At 51.1% G+C, this 26,411-nt stretch overlaps 1 protein-coding gene across 2 annotated transcripts in view; it reads left to right on the plus strand.

Moving 5' to 3' along the window:
- Positions 1-2,192, plus strand: part of TLE3 (TLE family member 3, transcriptional corepressor) — a 45,908-nt gene extending 43,716 nt beyond the window's left edge. For both annotated transcript variants that reach the window (XM_081095782.1, XM_081095783.1), the window contains one exon: positions 208-2,192. In XM_081095782.1, coding sequence (XP_080951908.1) covers positions 208-315 — 108 coding nt within the window. In that variant the 3' untranslated portion in view covers positions 316-2,192. The remainder of the gene's footprint in view (positions 1-207) is intronic.
- Positions 2,193-26,411: the final 24,219 nt, after the last annotated feature.

Here is a 26,411-nt window from a genome sequence, read left to right on the forward strand (position 1 = left end):
GTGGGCACTGCAGTGGCTGGGAGCCCGTGGAAGGGCATCTCCACCTGAAAGCACCTCCTGGGCTGCCTTTGAGGGCCACGCTGTGTGCACTGCAGGTTGGAGGTCCGGGCGGGGGAGGGTTTAATCTGGATCATTGAAGTGGTGCGGCGCTAAAGTGACTCCTGTCTTTCTTTTCCGTCCTGCACCTTCCTGCCTCTCCTCCTCCAGTCTAAGGAATCCTCGTCTGTCTTGAGTTGTGACATTTCGGCGGATGACAAATATATTGTAACAGGCTCTGGTGACAAGAAGGCCACGGTTTATGAGGTCATCTACTAAACAAGAACTCTAACAGGGCTGTCAAACTCTGGGAGAAACAGACTCAACTGTGACAGGGAGATCCTGGTGCGGGCCCCCCAGGACGGCGAGGCCCGGGAGCAGCCGAGCGGTCCGGCGGCGCTGTGGCAGGCTGGGCGGGCGCCGGCACAGTGCGACTCCGGGCCGAGGTGATGTGTCTCACAGACTCCAATGGATTTCTCTCCTCTTCCCCTTCACCGTGCTGGCAGATGCTACTAATAGATTTATGTGGAGGCTCACGGCTCCAGCTCCCCAAAGACACCCTCGTGAATCTCTGTCTTTCCTTCCCCTTTCTTTTGACCCGTCCCCTGCCCTGGGGTGGGGACACTGGAGTGGACCACATACCTGTGCCAGGGATGGGGATCTTATTTTCCCGCTTGTGCAGCGCACAAGATTTGTGAAAAATGTAAATAACAGACTCCTATCTCGGACTGGTCAGTGGGGAAGGAGGCCCCTTCTCACCAGAAACGCTAGCCGTGTGTTTCGCCTGCTGTATTTGTACTCCACTCATGGTGGTGGTGGTTTGTGTTTGTTTTTTTTTTTAACAGAAGTTTCCAGTTCCCGCCTGGGGAGGGGAGTCAGGGAGAGGGAGGAATGGGGAGAGAAGTCCCGGGATGGAGAAAGGGAGCTGCCCTGGTAACCAGGCTGACCAGTCGGGTCCCTTGGAATGAGGGTGCCTCCAGGAGGCTTGGGATGGTCCCAGGAGGGTCAAGACCATGCCACACAGAGGACAGACAGTGCCTGAGGTGGGCCCGGCCCGGGCTGAGGGCAGCAGCGCCCGTCAGATTTTTCTGTGGCCTCCGCGCTGCCTGCCTCTTGCCCTCGGTCACCCTCTCTCAGGGCTCTGACTAGCTCCCTCACTCTCCCCACCTCCATCTCTTTGGTGCACAGTTGGTCATGTTGGGAAACGGAGTTCAGAGGACTCCCTCTCCAGCCCTTCTTAATCAGCAGACAGAACCTAAAAAGGACAGAAAGTTGGAGGAAAGCATAGCAACTCAGCTCAGGGAGCTACCAGAGAAAAATAGCAACTGATGTGGGTGCTTTTTTTTTTTTTTTAAATTTGAATAAAGAATTAGAAGTGATGTCCTTTTATAAAATGCCTTCTCCCCTTTCCTGCCGGTGATCCCTCCCTCCCCCCGCCCACAAGGGAAAGTGTATTTAATCTGCGGGATTGCGTCTGGCAGGGCTGCAGGGGCTGAGGACACTAGGAGGCAGGTGGGGGCACCGATGTCCTGGCACACTGGTGACTTTTGCAGCTTTCAGTCTCTTCTGAGCCCAAACAGGTTACAAGTAGCTGCAAGTGACACTTTTTGGTACCAAAATGTTCCGAGGAGTTAGGCTTTTTTTTTTTCTTTTGGTCTTTTTTTTTTTTTCTTCTTCTTCTTCTTTTAAGGAAAAACTAAAGGCCCTTTGAGTCCTGGTGGTGGGCTCTCCATGGATGTAATTGTATGGAAGATAATTTTTATACTGCATTTTTATGGCTTATTTTGTAATGTGTGATTCTGTTTGGTGAGAAGGAAGGAGGGGCTCTGGTGAAAACTGCCCGTATTCAGTGATCTTGCTCCTGGGCCAGCAGCCCCCCTGATGTGATGAGGAGGCCATGGAGGCTGGCCAGGCACCCTGTACCTTTCTGAGGTTGGGGGAGAGGTGGCCAGGGGTATGTCTCTCTCTCTCTCTCTCTCTCTCTCTCTCTCTCTCTCTCTCTCTCTCTCTCTCACTGTCTCAGATGTTCATCTGCCACTGTTGTTAAGGCTGTAGCCACAAGGGAGGGTGAGGGTAGAAGTTGATTCCTGAAGAAAGAAGAAAATGAAAAGTAATTGTAATGAGCTGTTTTTATATTTTTAAAAGTTACTATTTAAAGGTTGGCTTTATTGTTGCGTTTTAATTGCCCCCCAACCTCTCTACACACTCACAGTTCCACCCTGACCCTCAAGTTTGAATCCTGGGTGATTGCCTTTGTCATTGTGAACATGAGCTCTTCTTCCAGAGTCTGCATGCTGACTATGCAGGGTGGTGAAGGAGGGTGCTTTCACCACATCCTGCCCTCCCCGTCTAAGCCCCAGGGAGTGGGGTGGGATCAGGGGTTTCCTGCAGGCAGGTGGGCAGGACAAAGTTCCCTGAGGGGAAGGCTATATATAGTAGGTTACACCAAAGTCTTCTATAGCTGCCAGTGCAAAGCTGGAAAAAATATGAACTGCAATTGAAATCGCAAAGTGTCCACGAACATCTGGACCCTGAAAACCTAGATCGTTTTTTTTTAAAACCTTAAGTTTAGGTGTTTGTTGTTTTTTTTTTTGGGGGGGGGGGGGGCTTCAATCCCTTGGTCACAAAGGCTTTGGAAGGATTTGCAGAAGGGGCAGAAAGGAGTGCCGTCAGTGACCCAGGGAGGGGGTCGGGCTGGGGTAGTTTCCAGGCTCTTGGATTTCCTGCCCCCATTGGCGAAGTCTCCCAGAACTGTGGACTAAAGGTTTCAAACTTCTTATTCTGTCAAAGTCATACATCAGCACAAACAATTGCCTGCTGTTATTGCACACAAGAACACAAATTTTTTTAAAGGAGTGATAATTCTAAGTCTGAAAGGACAGCTGGGCTGCACTGAGTCGTTCAGCTGGAGAGAGGATGTCCCTTGGCTTTTACTAGTAGAGAGGCTGAGCTGCAATTCAGCTTACAGCTCTGTCGGTTGACATGCTCGTAAAACGGCATCTCTTTGGGCCACACTCATTTGTCCAGAACCATACATTGCAGCAGAGGGTGAGATGGCAGGCTCCAGCCAGGAAATCTGTGTGCCCAGGGCTGGCCTGGCGGTTGCCCACCGGTGCCAAGATAGGGTTGGAGTCGGAGCTCGCTGGCCGCAGTGTGTGGAAGAGGAAAACCTCTATCAGCAAATGCTTGTCCTAATGAGAGTGAAGGCCAGAGTTACTCCATTTCTGAGAAGAGGAGGTATTCTCTGAAAGGCCATCTACCAAGATTTCCCGGGCATGGTCCAGGATGGGAGGTGACCAAGATTCAGTCTCCACCATAGAAGCTCACAGTTGAGGGCGGGGAGAGACAACACAGCCCCTTGACTTGTGCAAGTGGTGTTGGGGACATCCTTCATCTTCAGCTGCTGGTGCCTCAACCGCCTGTTCTGTCATTGTAGGGTCTATGGGAAGGTCTGGAGGTACAGAGCTGTGGCTGCTGAGTAGAAGGGTCTTTAGCGAGAAGGCTAAATGTTATAGACTGGCCATCCAATATATCGTGATGATGGGGTGTAAATTTTCTTTCAAGAGCATATTTGAAACCACTATTTATATGAAGCACAGCAAAAAAACATGATCAACCTTTTTTCATTTGCATGGTTAGGCACCATTTGATTTTTTGTGTGTGTGAGATACAAAATGTACTCTATTGTGGTACCCATGAAGCATTTTTAAATATTGCACCAAAATTAGGCCTGTTCAATTTGAAGAGACATCTATACTGAGCCCCAGATTTTACAAATGGGATGGTTAAGACCCAGAAAGGGCAGGTGACTTACCATGAGTCACATAGCCTGAGCTGAGACTATAAATCACACTCGGGAGTGGGGGAGGGTAGGAGGGAGCTGCCCAGTGGACAGGACTGCAGGGGGTTGAGGCCTCCTGCCCCTTCTCCAACAGAACTGGTGAAGTTCCTCACCGAAGGAGACAGCCAAAGAAAGTCATGGAAACCAGCCTCCTGCCTCGAGATTATCCTGGAACTCACACACCCATCTTGCCCTTGCTTCCCTCCTTCCCTCTCACCCTCTCTCCCTCCTGCCCTCCCCCACCTCCCCATCGCCTGTCTATGCACCTGCCCATCTATCTGGCCATCCTAGCCCCCATCCATTCAGCCAACATTTATGAAGTCTAAGTCTAGCATGTGTCAGGCATGGGCCTAGGTACTGGATGCAGAGATCAATGAGGCAATGACTGCCCTCACAGAGCTCTCACCAGCTGGGAGGAGCAGGCACATCAACTGGCAATCACTACTCCGGGAGCTATGTGATGGCACAAACCAGAAGATGTCCCAGCACATAGCTGAGACATTAGCCTGGGTGGGGAGAGTGAGCAAGGGTTCCTGGAAGGTGTGAGCTGAACAGACCTGAAGAATGGAGAGCTGCTGCGCCAAAGGGTGGCAGGGAAAGTGTTCTGGACAGAAGGAACAGCATGTGCTAAGACCTGGGTAAGAGGAAAGGACCCTATCTGTACCGCTCTCCTACCCCCACCCTGTGTGGTTCTCATCCTTCCCTGCTCTAGCTCCAACCCAGCTTGCTCAACTCCCAGTTCCCGGTGCCTCTGGCCAGTCTCCTCCAGCGCAGGAGCGAGGCTAGGATTCTGCACTGAGCAGGATAGTGAAACTCAGGAGGAGGGGCCTGGGCAGAGGCCAGGGCTTCAGCCAGAGCCAGAAGAGGCAGGAGGATGGGGAGGAGGAGAAAAGGTGGGCTGCAATCCAGGGCCAAGAGAATGCCTGTGATGACCCCTCAGGGATCTAAGCCCCTGACACAGCTGCCACTCAAAAGCTTGGGGGTCTGTGCACTGGGCTGTTGTACATGGTCAGTCCCCCCAGCTAAGCTCCCCATCCACTCATGCAGCACCTTCATAACCTGCACACCTGCCCTCAGCACTCTGCTTGGAACTCCTCACTGGCCCTCTGCATAGCAGTGCCTACACTCCTTAGCTTGTCCCCAGGCCTGGGCCCTGCACCTCTAGAGTCAGTCTTCACCTCTTCTTGCTTCACTGCACACACCAGTCCACAATCTCCAATGCCCTATAAAAAACAACCTGATTTTATGTTTCTGCCAGGATTGCCTTGCAGCCTTCTTTGAACTCCTGCTCATACTTCAGGACTCGGCTTCAATGTCACCTCTTCCAGGAAGCCTTCTCTGCCCCCTCCCCCACTCCCCCCTCACTACTCTAGTCTGAGTTGGGGGTGTCTCCTTTGCGCTCTCCACAGCACATACTAAGCATGGTGAATTGTGACTATTAGTTTCATTACATCATCCTTTCATCTGATGTCCACTTGGCCCTCCACCAGACAGGGACCTCCAAGAGCAGGAATTGTGTCTTGTATCTCCAGGACTTAGCACACAGTAGGTGATGTTAGTTGAATGAATCAGTGAGTGTGTGATGGAGATAACAGGCAATAATAACAGAGTGATTAGTATGTGTCATTGCTTCATAAGCACTGTCTAATTCCATATTCATAACTATCCTATGAAGCAGCAGTTGCCAACTGATGGTCCGCGGACCACTGGTGATCCACAAGGTCCGAAAGGTTGGTGACCGCTGCTATGAAGTCAATGCTATTATGCTCATTTTATAGATGAGGCAACTGAAGTTCAACTAGCCCAAGTTTATACAGCTTAGAGCATATGTATGATATTGCTGCTGGCTGGCTGGCTGGATAAATGAATGGTGGACTGGATGCATCATTAGGATCGGCTCAGAAGTTTGGAAAGAACTGATCCCACAAGTGGAGGAGGCGATCAGTGACCTTGAGATGAAGAGCATAGGAGGGAAAGTCAGGGACAGAAGTGTCCCCTGATTAGCTTTCCTCATGTCCATTAGGAAACCTCTGTCATTGCCCAGACAGCTCCACAGTGTGCCCACCTGAGCTAACCTAGGCAGATCGCAGGGCATGGCTGGTGGCTCAGGAGAGGACCCTTGGGAACTCTGGGCCTGCTGAGGCCAGACGGAAGAGTGGGATGAGGCATGGCCTGTCTCTCCTGGGTGTCACTAATGAGAGCTGCCCTGTTTGCTGATAATCCTATCTAATAAAAGAGAAACATGGTAATTAGCCATACCTCTGCTATCCTTCCCATTGGCTAATCAGGGTGATATGCAAATTAACTGCCAGCCAAGATGGCGGCCGGCAGCCAGGTAGCTTGAAGCGAACATGAGGCTTGCTTGCTTCAGTGACGAAGGACTCCAAGATTCCCCGCCTGCCGCTGCCGGCCTCTGAGCTTGCAGTTTGAAACATTGTTACAAATATAGAAGCTAAACAAAACCCCAGAAACCTGCTTTCAGCCAGCCGGGATCTCAGAGCTGGAGTTGAAACAGTGTTTCGATTATAGAACCCAAACACACCAGATACCTGCTTTCAGCAGCCGAGGCCTAAGAGCTGGAGCCAAGCCTCAGAGCTAAAGTTGGCCCAGAATAAAAAAAAAAGAAAGAAAAAGGAGCAGTTGGGAGCTTCAGTCACCCGCCAGCCTGAAAACAGCCCTCAGCCCCTCATCCAGGCTGGCCAGGCACCCCAGTGGGGACACCCACCCTGAAGGGTGTGTGACCAGCTGCAAACAGCCATCATCTCCTCATCCAAGCTGGCCAGGCACCCCAGTGGGGACCTCCACCCTGATCCAGGACACCCTTCAGGGCAAACCAGCCAGCCCCCACACGTGCACCAGGCCTCTATCCTATATAGTAAAAGGGTAATAGCTTCCCAGCACCGGGATCAGCGGAGCCGCGAGGCCTCCCGGCACTGGGATCAGCGTGACAGGGGGCAGCGACCCCCTGATTGCCCTGCGGCTCTGTGTGTGACAGGGGGCGGGGCCACAACCTCCCTATCTACCCTGCTCTGTTCATGACAGGGGAAGGCGCCCCAACCCCCTGATCAGCCCTGCTCTGTTCCTGATAGGGGGGAGCTCCCCAACCCCCTGATCGCCCTGCGGCTCTGTGTGACAGGCTGCGGTGCCCCAACCCCCTGATCAGCCCTGCTCTGTGTGTGACCGGGTGCGGTGCCCCCCCCCCCCCCACGGGCCCTGCTATGTGTGTGACAGGGTAGAGCCATAACCTCCCCATCGGCCCTGCCCTGAGTGTGACAGTTGCGGCGCCCCAACCCCCTGATCAGCCCTGCTTTGTGTGTGACAGGGGGCGGTGCCCCAACTCCCTTATCGGTCCTACTCTGTGAGTGACAGGGGGGAGCTTCCCAACCCCCTGATGGGCCCTGCTCTGTGCATGACAGGGTACGGAGCCCCAACCCCTCTGGTGGGCCCTGCTCTGTGAGTGACAGGGGGCAGTGCCCCAACCCCCTGATTGGCCCTGCTCTGTGCGTGACAGGGGGTGGCGCCGCAACCTCCCCATCGACCCTGCCTTGAGTGTGACAGGGGGTGGTGCCCCAACCCCCCAATCGGCCCTACCCTGAGCGTGACTAGGGGTGGCATCGCAACCTCCCAATCCACCCTGCTCTGTGCATGACAGGGGGCGGCGCCCCAACTCCCCAATCGGCCCTGCTCTGAGCCCGACCAGGGGCTGCACCTAGGGATTGGGCCTGCCCTCTGCCACCTGGGAGCGGGCCTAAGCCAGCAGGTCATTATCTCCCGAGGGGTCCCAGACTGCGAGAGGGCACAGGCCGGGCTGAGGGATCCTCCCTCCCCACCGAGTGCACAAATTTTTGTGCACCGGGCCTCTAGTCCTATATAATAAAGAGGTAATATGCAAATTAACCCTAACGCCCTCACAAGATGGCTACCTATGACCAGGCTGGCAGGGGAGTTAGTGAGGGATGACCGAATGACTGAACAAGCAGCCTGCGTGGGGCGACCAGGCTGGCAGGGGGGTTAGTGAGGGACGACCAAATGACTGAACAGCAGGCTGCATGGGGTAACCAGGCCAGCGGGGGGGCCATGTGGGGCAACCAGGCCAGTGGGGGGGGGGCAGTTGGGGGCAACCAGGCCAGCAGGAGGGGCAGTTGGGGGCAACTAGGCTGACAGGGGGCAGTTGAGGGTGACCAGGCCAGCAGGGCGGGGGGCAGTTAAGAGCGACCAGGTCGGCAGGGAGGGGGCAGTTGGGGGCGACCTGGCCTTCAGTGGAGGGCATTTAGGGGAGACCAGGAAGGCAGGCAGGTGAGCGATTAGGAGCCAGTGGTCCAGGATTGTGAGAGGGATGTTCCGGGTATCAGGCCTAAACCGTCAGTCGGACATCCCCCAAGGGGTCCTGGATTGGAGAGGGTACAGGCTGGCTGAGGGGACTCCCCCTTCCCCCGTGCATGAATTTCATGCACTGGGCCTCTAGTAGATTATAAAACTTGAAAAAAGCAGGTCTGGAATCTTCAATTCTGGCAAATGAAACAGCAAGCTAACAAGGATTCCCTTTAATTGTGTGGACAGACAGACATGTTGAATAAAATTAAAACAATTTTACTTGCCTACCCTGAAAGAAAGGGAATCTTTTAATGGCATAAATAAAAGACTTTAAAGGCAGAGTGAGGAACTCTCAAGCTGAGAATAATATGTGAAAACTATATAAAGCAAAGCCTGACAGAATTACAATGAGGAATGGGAGGTCTTAACATACCACTAACAGAAATTGGTAGATTGAGCTAAAAGAAATTTATAAGGATATAGAAGACATGGAATCCTACAACCAACTATTAAAGAGGACAAAGAATTTTCCAACAAACCCAGAAGATGTTGGTTTTACAATCAAATGAAGCAGATAAGGCACTTTACAAAATTTAACACTCATTTATGACTTTTCTTAAAGAACCGAACTAGGAATAAAAGAAAACTGACAATGGGAGCTAAACCAGACTATAGGCCTAGTAATAGATCGTGTTAAATTTTAGATACACTGTTTTCAAGTCAGTAACAAAACAAAAAGACGTATTACTGCTTCTATTCAACATAGTGCTAGAAGCTCTAGCCAATGCAATAGAACAAAATAAAAAAAAATAAAAAAGGTACAATGATTAAAATGAAAGTTGAGTCCTGGCCAGTGTTGCTATGGTTAGAGTGTCAGCCCACACACCAAAAAGTTGCAGATTTGATTCCTAGTCAAGAGCATGTTCAATACCTGGCCCCAGTTGAGGTGCATGCAGGAGGCAACCAATTGATGTGTCTCTCTCACATCAATATTTCTCCCCCGACCCCCCACTCTCTCTTAAGAAAAAAAAAAATCAAATCAACCAATGACAAGTGCTGGCGAGGATGTGGAGAAAAAGGAACCCTCCTGCACTGCTGGTGGGGATGCAGACTGGTGAGGCCACTGTGGAAGACAGAATGGAGTTTCCTCAAAACACTAAAAATGGAACCTCTATCTGACCCAGTGATCCCACTTCTAAGAATATATCCCACGAAACCAGCAACACCAATCAAAAAGGATATATGCAGCCCTATGTTCATAGCAGCACAATTCACCATAGCTAAGATTTAGAAACAGCTTAAGTGCCCATCAGCAGATGAATGGATTAGAAAACTGTGGTACATCTACACAATGGAATACTACGCCACTGTAAAAAAGAAGGAACTCTTACCATTTGCAACAGCATGGATGGAACTGGAGAGCATTATGCTAAGTGAAATAAGCCAGTCAGAGAAAGACAAATATCACATGATCTCACTCTTATGTGGGATATAATGAGCAACATAATTTGATGAACAAGAACAGATCCAGAGACAAATGGTAGGGGAGGGGGGTTAGAGAGCAACCAAAGGACTTGCATGCATGCATGTTAGCATAACCAATGGACACAGACACTGGGGCGGTGGGGGCCTGCCCAGGGTGGGAATGGCTGCGGGGGAGGGGGGTTATCAATTGGGAAAAAGGAGACATGTAAAACTTTAGACAATAAAAAAAATCAATAGGAAAAAATATCCTTGGGTGAGAATTAATAAAAATAAATAAATAAAATGAAGAAAGTTGTAATTATTTGCAGGTGATATAACTATACATAGGAAATGTACAAAAATTTAAAACAAAAGTTTAGTTGCTGGATTTAAGATTACCATTTATTAATCAAAAGCACTGCTATTCATAAGCAATAACCAGTTAGAAAATGTAATATAAAGAAATAAAATGCATTTACAATAACAACAAAGCTACCAAGAATAAATCTAAGTAAAGCTATATAAGAACTTCATGGAGAAAAGGATAAATTTTTATTGAAGGATATAATATTTAGAAGACGTATGTAGATCATAAGCTATGCCCTATTCATTGATGAGAAAATTCGATTTCATTTTAAAAATTGTCTTTCCCACCAACCTATATTACAATGTTAAGCAAAATCCAAATAGGATATTTTCTATGTAATTTAATAAGCTAATAAGTAAAGGACTAAGAATAGCAAATATAACATTGAAGGGAGGACTTGTCCTCCAGATATCAAGACGTGTGTAAAGCTACAGTCACCAGGAAAGTGTTCTTGGTGCATGTATAGAAAAGACCAGTGGGACAAAATGGAAACCGTAAACAGGCCTCTATGGAGATGTGAGTCTGACCTGGGTGGCGTTATGTGTGAATGAAGAGAAGTACTGTTCAGCAGATAATACTGGACAGTGGGCCATCATTATAGGGAGTGTGTGTGGGGAGTGAATCTCTATCTCACACACTAGACAAACATAAAGTCGTTAAACTCTCAGAATGAAATATTGAAGAGAACAACCTCAGTAGCCTGAGGAGGGAAACAATTAGTGAACACAACACAGAAAACAAAAGCTATAATTTAAAAATTAAAAGAGATCGAGTTGACGACATTAAAATGTGAAACACCTGTATAGTTAGAGATGCCATAAAGCTACACCACATAGACCTATGATTGCAGTACCTGCCACTGACAAAGAGTGGTATCTGGAATGTGTAATGAGTTCTTCCAAATCCGTTTGTGAAAGCAAACAATGCAGGAGGAATGGGTAGAGGACAGAAGCAGGTGATTCACAGGAGAAGAACGGTCAGTAAACAGGTAAAGAAGGCCAGACCTCACTAGTTACCAGGGAAATGCAAATTCCAAACAAAGGAGACAGTACCGCTCACTCGCATCGGATTGGCAAGTTTTGAGTTTAATGATACGGAGCTTCCATGAGGGCGGGGCACGACTAGTACGTCAAACACCGCTGTGGGAGCATAACTGAGTCACCCACTTTGTGGAGCGTTTGGCAATAGGCGAGTAGAAGCAACACAATCCTATGACCTGATAACCCTGCTTCCGGGTATATGCCCTAGAGAAACTCTTACACAGGCACACAGAGATGTACGTGGAGATATTTACTGCCTCACTGTTTGAAGTAACAAAAATAACTGGAAATGACCTGCTCATTATAGGGGAATGGGTAAAGAAAAACCTATTCATTTTTGTATAATGAAATTGTGTATAGACATTAAAGTGCATGAGCTAGGTCTTTACGTATCAACTTGGATAAATCTCAGAAACACAATGTTTTGTGAAAAGAGCAAGTTGCAAAAGAAAATACATGATATGATATTATTTATGTCAAGTGTAAATCCACATCCACATTAAACAATTATAAATTTGTATGCACACACACATGCACATAAATAGAAAGAATATATAGCCCTCCACCAGGATAACGGTTAATTGTGGGGAGGGAAGGAGGGGAAACATTGTATTACCTTTAAAATTTTTTTTAAAAAATATTAAAATGTTCCCATTTTAAAAAACCTGTGTGGTGGCCTCAGTAGTGTCACATTATTTTCTGTTCTTTTCTGCCTGTTTGATATATTTCATAATTAAAGATTAAATGGAGAAAGAAAGCCATAAATCAGGATTTGGTAGGAAGTCACCCCCAGCATAGTTTCTGGTGACTGAAAGGAGAGTTTTGGGCACTCGGGGCACAGGCTGGGGACACATGGCCAGTGGCACGGAGCAAAGCCCCAAGCTCACTGTGTCATCTCAGCTACATCACTGGACCTGTCCACTCCCCTTCCTTCTCGTGTATGGAGTGATGCTTGAAAGCTGGATGAGCAATTTTCGTGTCCTCTTCAGCCTAGATACTTTGTGATTCTGAAGATTTTGTAGGTGTCCAGGGGCCACTATCATCAGAGACACCATGGATTAAGTTTGTTTAGCTTTTCATTACAAAATATGCTAAACAGATGCCAAGCAGAGAGAACATCACAATGAATCTTCATGTGCCCATCACCCAGCTTCAACAGTTGGCAACTCGGCTAGCCTAGTTTTATGTTCGCCTACCTATCTCCATCCAGCCACCATCACTGGAATATTATGCAGCAAATCTCAGACATCTCATCGTTTAATTAGTAAATATTTTACTATCTCCAAAAAGTAAGATCTATTTTTAAAAATATACAGCAAAGAGAATATAGTCAATAATATTGTAATAACTGTGTAGAGTGTCACATGGATATGAGACTCATGGGGTGATCGCTTTGTAAGGTATATAAATGTCTAATCACTATGTTGTGCACCTGAAATCAATATAATATTGTATGTCAAACTGTAATTTAAAAATAAATTTAATCCAGCTGGTGTGGCTCAGTGGTTGAACATTGACCTATGAACCAGGAGGTCATGGTTTGATTCCCAGTCAGGGCACATGCCTGGGTTGTGGACTTAATACCCAGTGGGGGATATGCAGGAGGCAGCGAATCAATGATTCTCTCTCATCACTGATGTTTCTATCCCTCTCTCCCTCTCCCTTCCTCTCTGAAGTCAATAAAAACATATTAAAATTAAAAATGCAACCCAAGCCCTAACGGGTTTGGCTCAGTGGATAGAGCATCGGCTTGCAGACTGAAGGGTCCCAGGTTCGATTCTGGTCAAGAGCATGTACCTCGGTTGCAGGCACATCCCCAGTTGCGGGTGTGCAGGAGGCAGCTGATTGATGTTTCTCTCTCATCGATTTTTCTCACTCTCTATCCCTCTCCCTTCCTCTCTGTAAAAAATTAATAAAATATATTTTAAAATATGTAAGCCCTAACCAGTTTGGCTCCGTGGATAGAGTGTTGGCCTGCGGACTGAAGGGTCCCAGGTTTGATTCCCGTCAAGGGCATGTACCTTGGCTGCGGGCACATCCCCAGCAGGCCAATGTTTCTCTTTCATTGATGTTTCTAACTCTCTATCCCTCTACCTTTCTTTCTGTAAAAATAAATCAATAAAATATATTTAAAAAAATAAAAAAATGTAACCCCAATATTACTAACCCACCTAAAAAATAACAATTATCTTCAATGTCATCAATACCCAATCTGTATTTCAACTTCCTCAATTGTCAGAATATTTTAAAAAATGTGTTTACTTAAAGTAGGATCCAAATAAGGTTCACACAAAGTGACTATAATTGATATATTTTAGATTCCTCCTCTCTCTCTCTCTCTCTCTCTCTCTCTCTCTCTCTCTCTCATCACACATGCAAACAGGCATTTATTTCTTGAAGAAACAAAAGTATTTATTTGAGAACTTCTCACAGGCTGAATTTAGCTGATTGCTGACTTGTGGCTAGATCTTGGGTTGATTAGCTGCGGGGAGAGTGGAGGCTAGAATCCTTCACTGACCCCTCAGGAAACACACACTATCAGATGTTTCTCCTTTTGCATGGTAGCAGTCACTGATGAGAATCGCCTAGGTTCATAAATTTATTAGGGGCTACAAAATGGTGATGTTTCAATCTATTACCCCTTCATCTATTTGCTTAAAGAGAAATTGCTATAAGGAGAAACTGCTACAAAGAGAAACTGCCCCTTATAAACCATTTGGTTATGTTGAAGTTTAGTTTAAATGCAGAATAAATACTTTATTCATTTGCTTCATTTGCTAGTTTTCAAAGTAATAAGTTAGTTTCTTAGTATCCTCAAAAGCTTAATAATCTTAAAATATTATTTTGAATGTGTGGATTTAAACATATTTGATATGTTTCAGTTAAGTTATTGTTATTGCTTCTCAAATCATCCTGCTTTAGGAAATCTCTTGAAGATGCCTCCTGAGTCTTTTTGATATGACCCTTCTACTCTTTGGTAGCTTCATTGCTTTCTTCATTGTTTCTGGATAACATTGTGCATTTTCTGTCCTAGGTCTGAAGTCAGTCATTTCTCCAAGGAGTCCTGGTTCCTTTTAGTGGAAAGTGGTATTTAGAGACCATGATCTGGGTGAGGGCTAGGGGTGCTTGATGCTAAGGGACTGGTCAATGTTTTTAGATTGTTTTAGTAGCAAAGCTACGGGGTGTGTGTGTGTGTGTGTGTGTGTGTGTGTGTGTGTGTGTGTGTTTATATATTTGTTAAAAATAAAACACATGCTGTCCCTTCCCCTCTCTGAAATCAATAAAAAACCCGTATTTTTTAAAAAAGATAAAACACATAATGAGATATATTGATACTTCTAGCTCAAATTCAGAGTTGTAATTTTTGTTTTGTTTTGTTTTGTTTTTGTTTTAGGAAGGGAAAGGGAGAGAGATAGAAACATCAATGGTGAGAGACAATCATTGGCTGCCTCCTGCACACACCCTACTGGGGATGGAGCCTGCAATCCGGGCATGTGCCCTGACCCACAATCTAACTGTAACCTCCTGGTTCATAGGTCAACACTCAACTGCTGAGCCACACTGGCTGGGCAGGGTTGCAGGTTTTTACTTCATCACATTGATCTTCTATTTTAATTTTTTTAAAGAAATTAAATTCTGAGTGATTTACATGACGATGAAGTTAAAATCCTTCCCTAGTTGTTATCCATCACTGCTTGCCTCATTCTCCAACCTAAGTATGAACTTCATGAAGGCAGAGATCAAGTGTGGTTCACTGTGCATTCCTGATTCCTATCAGAGTACCGGATACATAATAGCTGCTTAGCAAATCATTATTAAATGCCTGAAAGAATGATGTTTTCAATGAAAAGTTTCCTCTTAAATAGAAAAGTAGAGTGAATGAAATCTGAAAACAAGCTATCCACCCACCCACCCATTAATTCAATAGATACAGACAGAAGATACCCAGTGTTGGAGACTAGCAACACAGGCTAGAGAGATGAATGGTCCATGCCCTCCAGCAATGCACTCATTAGTGGGTCAAACAAACTCCAACAGTTAGAACAATTATAAAACAGTGTTATTAATAAATGGTGGTCTGGCCTTGGCCAGTTGATTGGGTCATGGGTTCAACTCCCTGGCAGGGTATATATCTAAGTTTCAGGTTAAATTCCTGATCAGGGCACGTGAGGGAGGCAACAGATCAATGTTTATCTCTCTCTCTTCCTCCTTCTCTAAAATCACTAAAATAAGCAATTTTTTCTAATAAAGAGGGAATATGCTAATTGACTTCCCCACCCTCAAAGATGGCGGCACCCACAGCCAATAAGGAGGGAATATGCTAATTGACTGCCCCACCCTCAAAGGTGGCGGCACCCACAGCCAATAAGGAGGGGATATGCTAATTGACTGCCATGCCCTCAAAGATGGCAGCACCCACAGCCACGAGATGGTGGCACCCAATCCCCTCAGCCCCACTAAGGCGCACGGCAAGGCTGGGCACCCCCCAGGCAGGCCCGGCCACTCCGTGTGCCTGCCTCTGGAGACCCTCAGTCCCCTCAGCCCCCCAGCCACCCAGGGCTGGCCCGAGGCATAGGCAAGCCTCAGCTGCCCGAGGCTCAGGTAACCAGGGCCGGCTGAGGCTCATGCTGCCGGCAGTGGCAGTAGCAGAGGTGTGATGGGGTGTCACCTTCCCCTGATCACCAGGTCGCCTCCTGCCCCTGAGGGTTCCCAGACTGTGAGAGTGGACAGGCCGGCTGAAGGACCCCCCTCCAGTGCATGAATTTTCATGCACCGGGCCTCTAGTAGATAAATAAAATAAATGAAGAGTGATCTGGGCAGCATGCTGCGTGTGTCCTGAGAAGGATCAGGCACCTTTTAGAAGGGTCAGAGAGGGAGGTATTCATGGAGGCTCACAGAGGAGACCACATTTGTTCTGAGTGTTCAAGGATGAAGAGGAGTTGTAGGTTGGGAGAAGGAAAGGCATTGTAGACCCACTACTCCCTGAGTTGCCTGCCCCATGTAGTGCTGAGCTAGTTTGCTCCTGGGTGGCTGAAGGCTTTGCCACTCCTTGGATCTCCCGGACCTCTAGTATCTCCCCCAAGGGAGCTGCAGGAGGGCAGGAAGGAAGGAAGGGAGGGGAGGAAGCCCACAGGCAGGAGTCACTTGGAGGAAAGCAGAGAGGCTCCCTCTGTCAGGAGCATTGTTTAGGAACTGCAGTGGATCAGTTTATTTGCCAGCCAAAGTAATTTGCATTCAAGAGTGTCTGGGGACACACTCCCTACTCCCTGAAGAGTTCCAAGTCCCTCCCAGTTGATTCACCATCACCTTTTTATCAGGGGGGCCTGCGCTGGCCCTGCAGGCCCAGTTCCGGGAGCCATGGCTGTCAGGCCTCGGAGTCCTGCCCCCGGTGAGCAGAGCTACCCTCCCCACGCAGCAGTCCCTGGAGCCACGGATCAAAGAATTGCAGCACTTGTAAATTATCATCCAGTGATGGTTCCCCTGGTTTGCTAACCCTGACCACCTGTGAGTTGCTTAATAGTTGTTGTTGTTTAAAATTCATTTTTAAAGCCTAAATATAAGTATTTAAAGAGAAAACTTTATATTATTTTTCTAAATGAATATCACTCACCTTAAAAAATATCTACGCTAATAACTGCAATTAGGACAAATCTAACAGGCTGTGCCCCCAGCCCTCCCTGCTTCCCTTTTGTTAAAAAAAAGAAGGGGTGAGGGAGCAGTGCTGAGAGGCGCTGAGGACCTGTCGCACCCACATGAAACTCGCTCCCTGAGCTTGTCAGAATGATTGAGAAGCAGAAAGGGAATAACTTTCCTACTCTGTCCAAATCGAGTCCCACGCTCCACTCCGTATGGGGAAACTGAGGCCCAGAGAGCACAGTGACTCGGAATAGAGTTCCATGGAGGCAGGGCCACTGCCAGCCTCGGCCCTCTGTGCCCCGAGCTGCGTTGGCAGAGTGAACGAGTGAACAACCTCACACAGCCGTGAGTCAAGATTGAAACTAAAACCCAGATTTCTTGACTCTGAGTGATTTTTGCATCACAGATTCCCCACCCTGCCCAGGCCCCATCACCTCTCCTCAGCTTCCTCTTTCAGTTCTTCTTGGGGAATTCCAGAGACTGTGCTTCTTGGGCAGGGCCCTGTGGTCCTGCCGGGACCTCGCGCTGGTGCCCTGCCTCCAGGTGTCCCCCGTGGTTACAGCCGGGCTCTAGATGCTGTGGGATGTGCAAGAGAGAGAAGGCAGCAGCCCCATCTTCCCACGCTTCGGCCTCAGCAGCCAGAGCTCCGAGGCCCACTCTGGGCCGCCCCCCACAGCCGCCGCTGAGCGTGGGCTGAGGGCCCTGATGGATGTGCGAGAGGCCAGGGCTGGACAGTGGCTCTTGTCTCTTCACCTTCCCTTCCTTACTCTTCACGCTGAGGACACTGCTCTCTGCCCCCACCTGTGGGCTTGGCTCTGTGCTCTCTGAGGCTGGTCAGTCCTCTGGGCAGCCATTTCGTCATCTCCTATCTGGGCCACCCACCCACCCCTGTTCAGCATTTCCCAGTTAGCCCTGAGACTTCAGAGGTGAAGAGGGCCCAGCCCTTACCCCCACGGTGCAGCCAGGGTTGGCGGGGGGTGGGGGGGGAGGCGGGGGGTGCAGACCTGCTCCTGATGACCCTAATATCCCTCGGCCAGTGCTGTAAGGGGATTGACATGGAGTGTTGGGGCCCAGAAAACAGGTGCCCAGTAAAGGGACCAGCAGCCCCCGCCTGGCCTATGGTGACTCCTGGAGGTTGGGATGGCTTCTTGGAGGAGGGATGCCTGAGCTGGGCTCTGAGGCAAAGTGGGATGAAGGTCAAAGGAGGAAGGGCAGTGCTTCCATCATCAGCATGTGCAAAGGCCCTGGTGGGAGGGTGAGACATGAGGCTCAAGGGAGAACCCCTGCGGGGGCAGATGTATCCAGGGGAGCTAATGAGCAGTTTAGCAAAAGAGGCCTGTGGCAGAATCCTGGGCATCAGGGAGTGCATGCTAGCTGTGGCCTTGGGCAGAGTTTCGGGAGGGGCAGCAAGCACCACCACCATGGTGACTGGCATCAGAGCCTGGCACCACCGGGAAAGTGTGCTGGGTGAACTCAGCCCCCCTTTACCTCTCACCCCCTGCCCCCCACCCCCCACCAATCAGCAGGGCCTCACGAGGGAGGCTCCTCCAGATGGGGACGAGCATGTCAGCTGGTCCTAGCACAGGTGTCCCGTTTTCTGGGGCCTGGTGTCCTGGGGAGACTGGTGTCATTGCTGTCCTTTGACAGGCCACTCCATCTGCCCCATCCCTCTGCCTCCTGGGCGTGCAGACCCCAGCCATGGACTTCTGCCTCCCCTCGTCCGCCTAGTTCCTCTTGGCCACCCTGCCCAGGACCCCCCATGTCTGGATCTGATGCCTGCTGGCCAATGACCATCTCCTGCAGCCTCACTCCCCGTAGCCCTGCCTGTGCGTAGTGCCACCTGCATTGTCCCCAGGCGCCCTCCTGTCACCGCCCTTGACTCACTCTGGACCCCTAGGGTCTCAGGCCTCAGCTCCACCCCTCCCATCTCCAGGCAGCTCAGAGTGGCCCCAACCTCCCCAGCCTCCCTCTCTGCATGTCCTCAAGAGGGAAAGAGCAGGTGTGAGGTTAAGCTCTGCCCCAGGCTTAATGTTGGTGATCCTCCTGGGCCTGTGCCTCAGTTTCCCCATCGGAAACATGGAGGTGAAAGCCAGATATCAGAGTCCCATCCTCTGCCTCCATCGGCACAACCTGAGAACAGTAGTGCTGTGGCTTCCCCTCCTCCCTCCCAGATGCTGGGTTTCTGGGCAGCCCTGTCTGCAGAGAGGGGCACCGGCGCACCTCCCCAGCCAGCACCCGGCTCTCGCGGTCCCAGCCTGGCCGCCCTGTGGCAGCGGCTCTCTGCTGCGCGGCCTTCCATTAGCCGGCCCCTCAGTGGGCCCCGCGCTGAGCAGATGGCAGGGGAGGCAGCGGCAGCGTCAGCTGCTGTTATCGCTCCTTGATGACATGGAGTGTAAATTTTGTTGGCAACACTCCCTCCTGCCTCTGCGCGCCACCAGCTTTAATCACCGTAATTGAGTTATAATGAATGATTGTGTGTTCACATTGTCTGATCCAGGCGCAAGCAGAGCAGAGCTAGCAAGACGCAGTCACCTCTCTCTGGGCTTAGGGGGGTCCTCACCCTCGGCATGTCACCCCTTGCCCCCAAGCCCTGGGCTCGGGTCTCCGGCACCTCTGCGGCCACCCACCCCAGCGGCCTCTTCACTTTATCACTCTGAAACAACAATGACTTCGGGAACATGGAAAGAAAAAGGAAAGCAGAAATGAAATTGGAGAGGCTGAAACCCTGCCCCTTAGTGATAACCGCCTCTGCCCACACACGTTTTGGTGAATATTCTCAGACCTTTTCACCAGGCGAATAGTTACAGCTGTGCCACACACACACACACCTCCCTCCCCCATCCCTGTGGCTGATGTCGGTGCCAAGTGCATTGTCACCAGCTGTGCCTCACTTCCCTTACCAGCAGCTCCAGGAGGTAGCACCCAATGGCCTTGTTGGACAGAGGAGGCAGCGGAGGCTCAGAGAGCTGAGAGCGCGGCCAAGCTCAAGCAGCTGGTAGGGGGCTGCCCTGTTTCAAACCCGGTGTCTGAGTCTGTGCACCCCTGCGAAGTGTGCACATGAAAGGAAAGGATTCTAACCCCGCCGCTCACACTGTCCCCAGCCCCCCTGTGCACAAGAGAAAGCAAAACTGGCTCCAGAACTTTAAAACTCTTTCTCACTCCAAAGGGCTGGCGTTCCCCTGGGAGAGAGTGCTGGACAGGCCTCTTCCGAGAAAGTAGCCCCAAGCCCCCGATCCACATGGTCCTGCTGGCTGCTGCCCCTTCTGAACCTGAGGCCCTAGGCTGCTGACTGTGTGTAAGGGAGGGGTGCAGGGAGGCTTCCCAGGGGTGTTCTGTTGGATCTGGCCATCTCAGGGTCCCTCCCAGTAGGGTAGGTGGGCAGCTAGTGTGGCTCTGCTCTCCTGGCTCTCATCATCTCCTGGCTGAAGGGGGTGGGCCTCCCGAGTGACTGACAGGAGCCACCCAGCCCAGAGATAGCACAGGCCAGGCGGGGGCTGCGGGGGCTACCAGTCCCTTCATGGGGCTGAGGCTCTATCAGGCAGTGAGGGAAGGGCTGGGGTTTGATGGGCAGGGCCCTGGAAGCCAGAGGCTAGGGGCTTATCCCAGCTCCATTCCTGACTTTCTGCATCACTTTGGCAAGTCTCTCCTTGACAAATTTCCTCTGAGGATGTCCAAAATGATGAATTTCAATGACACCTGATTGCTTCTTCCACTCTTCCAGGTAGTGACATTCATTTTTTATAGCGTGATAGCATTATTATATACTTATAAAGAAGTAATATTTATAACATGTAAGTAATTATTATAGTTGTCATCTACTGAGACTTGTGCATGCTAAGCACTATGCTGTTTCTTTTCTTTTTGACAGACTGGTCCTTTACACCAGCATCCTAAGACCCATTCACAAATCATGCTCCAGCGCCTTAAACCCCGGGCATTCCACCGAGCTCTGTGGAAGGAGCTGGCCCAGTCCGTGGCCATGGGCCCACCCTCACCTCTCCGGATCCGGGTGGAGCGAGGTTTGTGAGTCTCCTTGTCTGAGGCAGCCCTCACAGCAAGTCACGGCCGTTGTTCTTCTCGGAGCACTCCTTGGTAAGGCATTCCAAGTGCCCTCTGGAGAACTGCTTCTCAGGGAAAACAATGATTACTTTCGTGAAGTGTTCTCAGTAAACAACATTCCCCAGGTTTCAGTTTTCCAGCTCCTTTAACCGTCTCCTTTGATGATGGTTCCAGTTTCTAGTATCAAAAGACCCTCCTCCTGAAGGCTGGGAAGCCAGGAGAGCCCAGGTGCCAGCCCTCGTGTTTTCAGATGCTCTGGGGGCACAAGGGATGCCAGCACAGATGGCATATCTGGTCCTTTCACTGTCGCCTCAGATCCTTCCCACAACCCAGCACCAGCTTTGTTTTACAGAAGACTAATCTGAAGCACAGAGAGGTAGGTAACTTGCCCAGGGCCGCACAGCTAGGTGATGGTGCTGTGTGATAGGCACTGGGGGGTGAGCGAGACACACGCAGGCCCGGATCCGAGACACGCCTCAAGGCTCCCATGACATCTGCACTCTCCCCATGACTCACACCCACAAACACCCCCGTGCCAGCACACTGCCCGCCGCTGGACTTGTCCATCTAGACCACCCTGGCAGCCCTCTGAGCTGAAGGGGAGGGACTCCTGGAGACTAACCCCCTCGCACAACGTGCAGGCAGCTCAGAGGAGCCACTGGTGGTCACCCCGAAGATGCTCTGCAGCCGCTTCCAAGTGGGGTGCGCACAGCTCCCTGCAGTCAGGGTGCAACAGGCACCCCTTCCACCCAGCCTGGGCCTTCCTCTGGGGCTCTGCTGCTTTCTCCGGGGCTGGGGAGAAGGTCGCTCCATGGAAGCCCACCTGCCCTCCCTTAGTCCCCACCCCCAGGAGACTTATCTCCCCTTTTGGCACCAGACTTTCCTCTCAGGATGAAGGCTTTTCACTGGACCTGGAGAATCCTAACCACTGTGACTTAGCCAAATGGTTGCTGGCCTAAAGTCTTCGAGCCCCCTAAGCTTTTCCCGTTTGGGGGTGCAATGGCCTAACAGGTTGGGCTGCTGACCATGGCAGTGCAGGGGTCAGAGCACTGGGCTTGGCTAAACTGGCTCTACCCGGGCTCCGCCCCTAATACGCTGAGGACGTTGGAGGGCTCAGTCTCTTTGGCCCTTAGTTTCCTCGTCTGTGAAATGGATCTAAATAGACCTGCCTCCCTGCGACATGAGGTTTAAAAAAGCTTCTGTAAAAATACGCTTGTAAAAAGCCAAACGCTGCCTTTGTGAGGACGAGGAACTGTTACTGTGCCAAGGTGCCTGGCCACCCCAAACCGGCCCAGGCACCCACGTTGTTGGCGAGGTTTGTCTCCCAGGCCTGAGCTCGGTCCTTCTTCTGTGCCTCATCTGGACTCAGCCCTGTGTCTCCCTCCCACCAGGGCCCATGATGCTGTGGAGCTGCCTTTTGTAAGACAGGACGCTCAGCTAGAAACCTTTCCTCTTAAAAAGAGATGCTCAGAGAGGCAGTCCGTAGTCCCAGGGATCGGAGCGTGGTCCTGGGAGTGCGGCTCGCCCAGCCTCCTTCGTGGTGCCTCTGGAGGACGCTGGGAAGCTCGTCTCACCTGGGCCTGCGGACGCCCTGGGCCGCGGTGCTCAGCTCAGCCGCTGTGCCGCTCTGGGCGGACCAACCTGGGCCCAGCGGTGCAGGCCCAGGCCTGGGGACAGCTGAGATGGCTGCCATCTCACTCCGCCTCTCCCCACAGGCTGGTGCCACTGACAGCCTCACTCAGTGGGGCGGGGAGCCCAGGGCCACGACGGTGACCCTTGAGGAGAAACTGGAGGGTGAAGGGAAGTGGACATGGGCCTGGGAAAAGTGGCCCAGAGCTTCAGAAGAGAAGAACTGGGCAGAGGGCAAATCCAGCCCAAGAAAGAGAGGCCTCACTCTCTCATGAGCGCCCATGAAAAGGGCAGGGGCTCCTCCAAGTGAAGGGTAGATGGCCAGAGACTTGGCTCATAGGGGCCTAGCAGAGGTCCGCATCTGACGAGGCTTGGCGGGCAGGCGAGCAAGGCGGGTGGAGGAGCCCTGGAGGACAAGGGCTCCGTCTAGCCTGTTTGGAGGAAGGAGGGCAGCTGGTGAGCCAGAGGTCTGGGATTCTGCTTAGACTCACCGGGAAAGGCACCACAGACAGGGCAGAGCAGGGCGCGGCCGTGCTCGGGCACAGGTGACACAGCCCTGGCTCTGAGCCCAGCCCTTTGTTTGTGAGCTTTCCCCACTGTGGGCAGTGGCGTGGTTATGAGCACAGGCTCTGCAGTCACTGCCCAGGTCCAAACGGCTCCTTTGCCAGTTACCACTGAGCTTCTCGGTGCCTCAGTTTACTCCTTTGTAAAAACAGATCATAATAGTGTGAGGACCAAGTTAGGTAAAACATGGGAAGTATTTAGAAGATTTCCTGGCTCCTACTAACTAGTCAATAAATCAGGGGTCCTCAAACTTTTTAAACAGGGGGCCAGTTCACTGTCCCTCAGACCGTTGGAGGGCCGGACTATAGTTTTTAAAAAAAAAACTATGAACAAATTCCTGTGCACACAGCAGTGGCAAAAACACCCGGCGGGCCGGATAAATGTTTTCGGCGGGCCGCATGTGGCCCGCGGGCTGTAGTTTGAGGACCCCTGCAATAAATGTTAGTTATTATCCCTTGGGTGGCTTAACTTCTCAAATGTGAAATAGGGCAACAAGCCTGTTAGGCATCTTCCCAACGCTGCCACTGACTTCGGGATGACCTGAGCCGAACACACAGCAGAGCCATCATGGTGGTGGCTGACGCAGCCTCTGGACCGGACTGCCACCCGTGCTGGTTGGCACCATTAGCAGTGGCCAGCGCTCCCAGGAAAGGCTGGTCGAGCTGTGATGCAACGAGAAGGCACCAGCGGGAGCTCGGCAGGGCCCGGTGGAGGCAGGAGGCGCCCACAGTGTCCAGGTATCAGGTGGGCCCGAGTGCGGCAGGCCCCTGCCTCACCCCAGAGCTGTCCTTCGGAAGCAGAGGCCTGCTCTGTGTCCCAGGCCTGCAGCCCCGGGTGTGACTGTCCCCATGCCCTTGCTCACTCACCAGCAGGCTTTTTGTCTTATTGGAAGGGAATACATTTTAGAATTCCTTGATGACCCAGATTAGTTATTCGATCAGCTATTCCCTTTATATTTTCTCGTATTCTACCCATTTACTCATAGATGTGCATCCTTAGGATCTAAAAATGAGGTGAAGTAGCAACATCAATGAAAAACAAACATTTGTCTTTTTAGAAAGTCATTAATGAACAGAGAAGGAGACACACCGAAGCTGGGGTGTGGGGCGGAGGTGAGGGCTGTGGGGAGGCAGGAACAGGGTGGGCACCTGATGAAATTTACACAATGAATAAATGGCCCAGATGCCAGTTTCCCCTTATGACGTGATGTGGTTTCTCTAAGCAGACAATTCAGTGGGGAGGGTGGGGAGGGTGGGGAGGGCGGGCAGGCAGGGGAGTGACAGAGAAACATCACCAGGGATTCTGTCTGTAGGTACAGCTGTCATTGTCCTCAGATCAGCCCCTTTGTGCATCAGCCGTGCGGACACAGGTCAGGCAACTTACCAACTCAACGTGTCTCTCACCTGTCACTCTTGTCCCCACCGCCACAGTGCTCCCAGGTCAGGCTCTCAGCCCAGGCCACCCTGCAGCCCCAGGGCTCTGCCCCCAAACCTGCCACCGACGAGGCAAGCGCTTGCTGTCTGAGGCCGTGACCATGCCACCTTGCTTCCAGGAGAGCGGTTCCCAAACGCCTGCCCAAAAACTGGCTTTGGAGCCGGTCCTGAGGTCAAATCCTGCTCCCTCAGTATCAGCCGGTGGCCTTAGGCAAGTTTTTGAACCTCTCTGAGCCTCATTGTCTGTTCCTCAGACGCAGGAGAGAGACAGCAACTGGTCAGGGGCCCACACTGTGCGCTATTATTATCTTTCGTATCTGCAAAATGGGGACAAAGATACTGACCTCACATGTTGGTTTGGAAAGTCAATGAGCTCAAGCATTTGAAATGCCAGGCACGGCCTGACACAGGAGGTTTTCAGATAATACTCCCTTTGGCTTTCCCCAGAACTAGTCCACTGTTCACCCACTCAGTGCAGAGAGAGGAGAGAGGAGGAAGGGGCTGTTGGAAGGGGCGGGAGGGGAGTGTGTCATTTAATGACCCAGGCGGTTTGAAGCCATCTTGAGGCTCCAGCCCAGGGCCAGCCAAAGCAGACTGTCCTCTAGAACCTCTTCCCGCCCTGTTTCTGGCCCCCAATCTCTAGGTAAGGTTGCACACCAGCCACTCTCACTGCCTCATGGGCCTCCCCAACAATTTCAGCAAACACCCCCACCTAATGATGGTCTGCTGACTGGGCTTTCTCCACCTCCTTGGCTAACAGATCTCAGTGTGGGGAGAGTGAGGCAGGGTGGGAGAGCTGGGGTGGGGAGGGGGCATGGCCTGGGCTCTGGGCTGAGGAGTGCTGGCTTCCTTGGGACATGGGGGTGGTCTCCGCCAGTGCAAGGAAGGCACTTGAGCCCTGGCCCCAGAGTAACTGGCGGTGTGTGGAGGTAGCACCTACGCCTCCCTCACTGCAGGGCGTCTCTGTGGCCGGCCTGCCTGTGGAGCCCTGCCCGTGTGCAGGAGGGCAGCTCACGTGTTCCCCACTCGTCCCGGCTGAGTGGGCCTGCCTTTGTGTCTCTATCTTTCTGTGTGCCCCTGGGCAGCCTGCTTGTCTGTGGTCTGTGCCTGGTGTGTCTGAACATTCGTGTGTGTCATTGTGTGTCCGGCAGTGTAACATCTCTGAGTGCATGTCTCAGTGTGCATGGGTGTGGTGTGTGCGTGCATGCACACCTGGATTGTGCCCATGAGCGTCTGTCTGTGTGGGGCTTTCTTCCAAAATCACCCCCACAGAACCCACACCTCCGGCCGCACTGGCTCTGCCTGCCCTGGCGCGGAGCGCGTGCACCCGTAGCCAGTTCGGAGGCGATGGGAAGTGAAGGCAGGCCTTTCTTCTTTGAAGGTAAATTCCAGGGGAAGCGCACTGCAGAGGAATTGTCCCTGAGATAGCTGGCTCATGGCCAATTCGTCTTGTCAAAAAGATCCTGGTGCCTGTGGAGCCAAGATGAAACAATTCTTTGGAATTAACCAAGCTAATTTTGACTAGCAAACATTTTGCTACAATGAAAGTTTTTATTGTAACACATAAAAGTCAAAACAACACCCAGGCCCCTTGGGGGAGACAGGGGGAGGGAGGAAGAAAAACAGTGCACACACAAGGTCTAACTAATCATTTGAAATCAAAAGTGCTCGGTGCTGCCAAATTAAATGTGACTAACAATGCCCGTGAGGAGACGCCACTTTAGGGCAGCCCCAGAAGCCTGCTGCAAACCCCAGCCATTATGTTCCAGGGAAGAGTCAGGCGGGAGGGAAAGAGCCTGGCCAGCTGCTAGAACATTCCTTAGGCCTGGGTCAAGGTGGTGTCACCTGGACCAAGTGGGGAAGCATGCTGCCATTTCTGTGGTGCCGGTTGGCTCTCTGAAGCCAGCTCTGACTGTGCCTCGGCCTGTGGGTGGGCCAACCATGCCTTTGTTCATGCTGGGCCCTCTCAGGGGGTCACTCCCACACCCCTTCTAGCTCAGACCTGCAGCCAGGTCAAGTCCCTACTC

Source organism: Myotis nattereri (genome assembly GCF_964212035.1).
Source record: "Myotis nattereri genome assembly, chromosome: 1".
Classification (NCBI taxonomy): Eukaryota; Metazoa; Chordata; class Mammalia; order Chiroptera; family Vespertilionidae; genus Myotis; species Myotis nattereri.